This window comes from Metarhizium robertsii (assembly GCF_000187425.2).
Source record: "Metarhizium robertsii ARSEF 23 chromosome Unknown MAA_Scf_8, whole genome shotgun sequence".
In the NCBI taxonomy this organism is placed as follows: Eukaryota; Fungi; Ascomycota; class Sordariomycetes; order Hypocreales; family Clavicipitaceae; genus Metarhizium; species Metarhizium robertsii.
In genome coordinates, this window is record NW_011942226.1 from 412,315 (window position 1) to 415,379 (window position 3,065).

The following is a 3,065-nucleotide window of genomic DNA, read 5'->3' on the forward strand; positions in this document are numbered from 1 at the left end:
TGTACAATTTTGCCCATGTATGGGTCGGCGTTAGAAGTACGTGGAAGTTGATTATGCCTAAGATTGTAGGCATCCTCAGTACTCCAATCGTGGTGCCAGATCCGGCGCCAAATTTAACCTTGTGCTTTTCAGCCTCGTTGATCTTTAGCGAAGGTTGAAGTCTCTGCAGGGCTTGAACTTGTGGGAAGCCTGCAGATGACACGCCTGATGCACCTGTATCTGGGAGGATCCCTCTGAAGGTCTCGCTGGAGTAGCGGTCGTCAGAGATGAAGGCATTGTCATCAGGTTTTTCAACTTCGTTGGATGGGTCGTCTTTTAAGAGAGCATGACGGAAGGCTTGGTCCTGCAATGCAGCGAGTACATCCTCACTTCTAGGTGTAGGGGCCTTAGTGAAGAATGACGTGTTTACTAGGCTGCTTGTGAAGTGCTGGAATATGCCTGGCGGGTTGAGGTCTTCCTCTTTGGTTCGTTCTTCGGCGACTAGAGCTTCTGCTTCATTGATAAGCTCTTCGAAAGAGTCAAACTTGCCGGCGTCATCATCTTCGACATCCTTTCCCTGGTCTTCGCATAGAGCTACAAAAGCTTGCCATTTCTTCTCTGTTGGCGTCGTCTGGTGCTTTCGTGAGCGAAACCAGTTTTCTCTAGCCTGTTGACGTTCTTTATCAGAATGCTTAAATGACCAGCATCCCTCCTTCTGGCAAACGTAGCATCTTGGTTTCAAGCGTTGGTTGCGTTTAACTGTGAACCTAGACCTCCTATTGTCGCCATTGGAAAATTGGCGGTCAACGAAGTGGGCTTCGCTGTGGTACTGAGCTGTAGCCTTTTTGTTATCTTCTGAAATCCGAATGGACTTGCGGATCTTGGAGGCTAAGTCCTCGAAAGTCGAAGCGCCATCGTAGATAGCTTTATCGCACTCAGGAATGCCTGTGACGGCAGATAGCAGTGTATTTTGCATTTCTCGGTCATCAAGCAGGGGTCCTCTGATGCCTCGATAAGTTTGTTTAATCTTCTGAAGAAGATCTTCGAGGGCGTCAGACAATGACTTGTTGGGTTCTTTAGCCATGATAGCTCGTAATGTGGTGCGTCGTAACTCATCCCAGTAGAGCTGGGTTGTATTGTCTGTCTCGAACCGCTGTTGGATCATCGTTGCCATCGTCGCGAAAGGCGGAGTGTTGGTTGCTAGGTTATCCAGGTAATAAGCCATAGCGTCCCCTTTAAGCATCGTCGGAAGGGCTTTTGCGAGTCCTTCCTCGGGCATATTAATGCGCTGACACTTGTCCTTGAAGAGCATGATCTTGCTTTGGAAGAAGTCATAAAGCTTGCCGCTGTATTTCTCGTCATCAGTATACAGCTTGTTTAATTCAGTGACCTTCTTGGCGATGAGTTCGTGGTTGTCGTGTTTGTTGGGATTTTGCAGGCTCTGTGAAGATTGGTCTCGTGGGGTAAACGTTGGGGATGTGCTTATTTCAAGGTCTGATGTGAGATTATAGATGATATTGGTGCGCTTTTCGTCATCGTCTCCCTCTGTGGGCCAGGTTGATCGATTTGTTTCCTGGATGACTCGCATCAGGCTAGCTGAGACAGCTCCTCCGTCTCTAGTGCAATAGACACCCTTTTCACGTAGAAAGTCACGGAGTTCTCGAACAAGGTTAGCGGTTCCTTGCTGGAAGGTTGCTTCTGTCCAGTGGCTAAAATCATCCTTAAAATACCGCCATAGGAGCTTGCCTTGGTATTCTGACTCATCGTAAAAGTAGAGTGTGTTGGCGATTGCGTCGTTGACTTGTGTGGTAGTTGCCTCGTCGGTGTTCAGGTTCGGGTTACAGTCTTCCCAGTCTAGAGAAAGCGATCGATAGAATCGTTGGATTCGTTTTGGGAGGTCCTCTTTCCTTGGGCGTTCTTGAGGGGTAGGGGAAACTGAGGTCGAGTCTCCTGCCATGATTGTTCTTGTTCTAACTGTCGAGGTACGTGACGGGTAGATTGAACGTAGTTATCTTGTCTCGTGATGGACGAGTGATTCAAGGTCTAGCCGCTCGCCCCTTGGTGTGAGCCTGGACTGACGTCGTAGAGTCTTGAGTCGTTGAAGTCTACCTGCGCACGGCGCCTGGTTTCTTCCTTAGCACGAATCCTTGCCGGCAATTGGTTAAGGATTTGTCTCTTCTTGGTGTTACCTAGCTGTCTGTGGTTGTGAAGTCAACCACTGATCAGCGAAGGTACGCCGTTGACGAGTACTCAGCAACTCATTAGTATGTCACTAATAGATACAGGCTAAATACGCCCACAACTCCCATATAGTTAACTCCATCAATATGGGCTGGTACGTCCTTGACAAGTACTACAAATCTTCCGACAAAGCTCCCGCCTACACTACTGCTCTCCTCCTCCACCCTATGCGGCGTAAAAAGTATATCGACCTTAATTGGGATCCATCTTGGTGTGGGCCAGCCCTCAAAGCTGCCAGGGAAATCTGGGCAAAGTACAAAGATCTGCCACTTGAAGAAAATGTAGGTGACAAGGTGGACGATAGCCGTGAGCTCTCAGAGTTTGACAAGCTTGCGCAAGAGCTTGATGTCACTGAGGACGACAATGAGGATGAATTTGAGAAGTTCGTAACAGCATCGCCACATAAGATCACTTGCTCCCCTTTACAATGGTGGTGTAAAGAAGAACAGAGACTAGAGTACCCTCGTCTCCACAAAATGGCCATTGACATCCTCTCCATCCCACCAATGTCAGACGAGGCAGAACGTGTCTTTTCAGGTGTTAGACGTACCATTTCTTGGGATAGGGCAAGGCTAGGTGCTTGGATTGTGGAGATGACAGAGCTTTTGGGGAATTGGAATAAGAATGATCTTATTCGAGTTCTGCATGTACTAGCAGGCGAAGATGATGAAGTTATTAATCTTTCAGCGACCGGCGGCAATGACATTGACATCTTCGACTGTGACAACTCGTCAGAGTAATGAATACCTGGACAGCTGCAACCTATTGTGATGGTGAAAATCACTGGCTTCTAATCAATAGTTATCAATATCAATATCAATACCAATATTGGCTAAATCTTCGAT

General features: G+C 47.7%; 2 protein-coding genes across 2 annotated transcripts in view; one reads left to right on the plus strand and one right to left on the minus strand.

The window, feature by feature from the left end:
- The window catches only part of MAA_00930 (glycosyl transferase), a gene marked incomplete at both ends in the record, with an annotated part of 3,272 nt that extends 1,336 nt beyond the window's left edge, over positions 1 to 1,936 (minus strand). Inside the window, one exon of the mRNA XM_007818928.2 lies at positions 41 to 1,936. Coding sequence (XP_007817119.2) covers positions 41 to 1,936 — 1,896 coding nt within the window. The remainder of the gene's footprint in view (positions 1 to 40) is intronic.
- Positions 1,937 to 2,306: 370 nt separating this feature from the next.
- On the plus strand, positions 2,307 to 2,960 carry MAA_00931 (Ribonuclease H-like protein; the record flags this gene model as incomplete). The annotated part of the gene is made up of 1 exon (XM_007818929.1): positions 2,307 to 2,960. One exon carries the CDS (start codon positions 2,307 to 2,309, stop codon positions 2,958 to 2,960), a length of 654 nt encoding a protein of 217 aa, XP_007817120.1.
- Between the last annotated feature and the right edge of the window lie 105 nt (positions 2,961 to 3,065).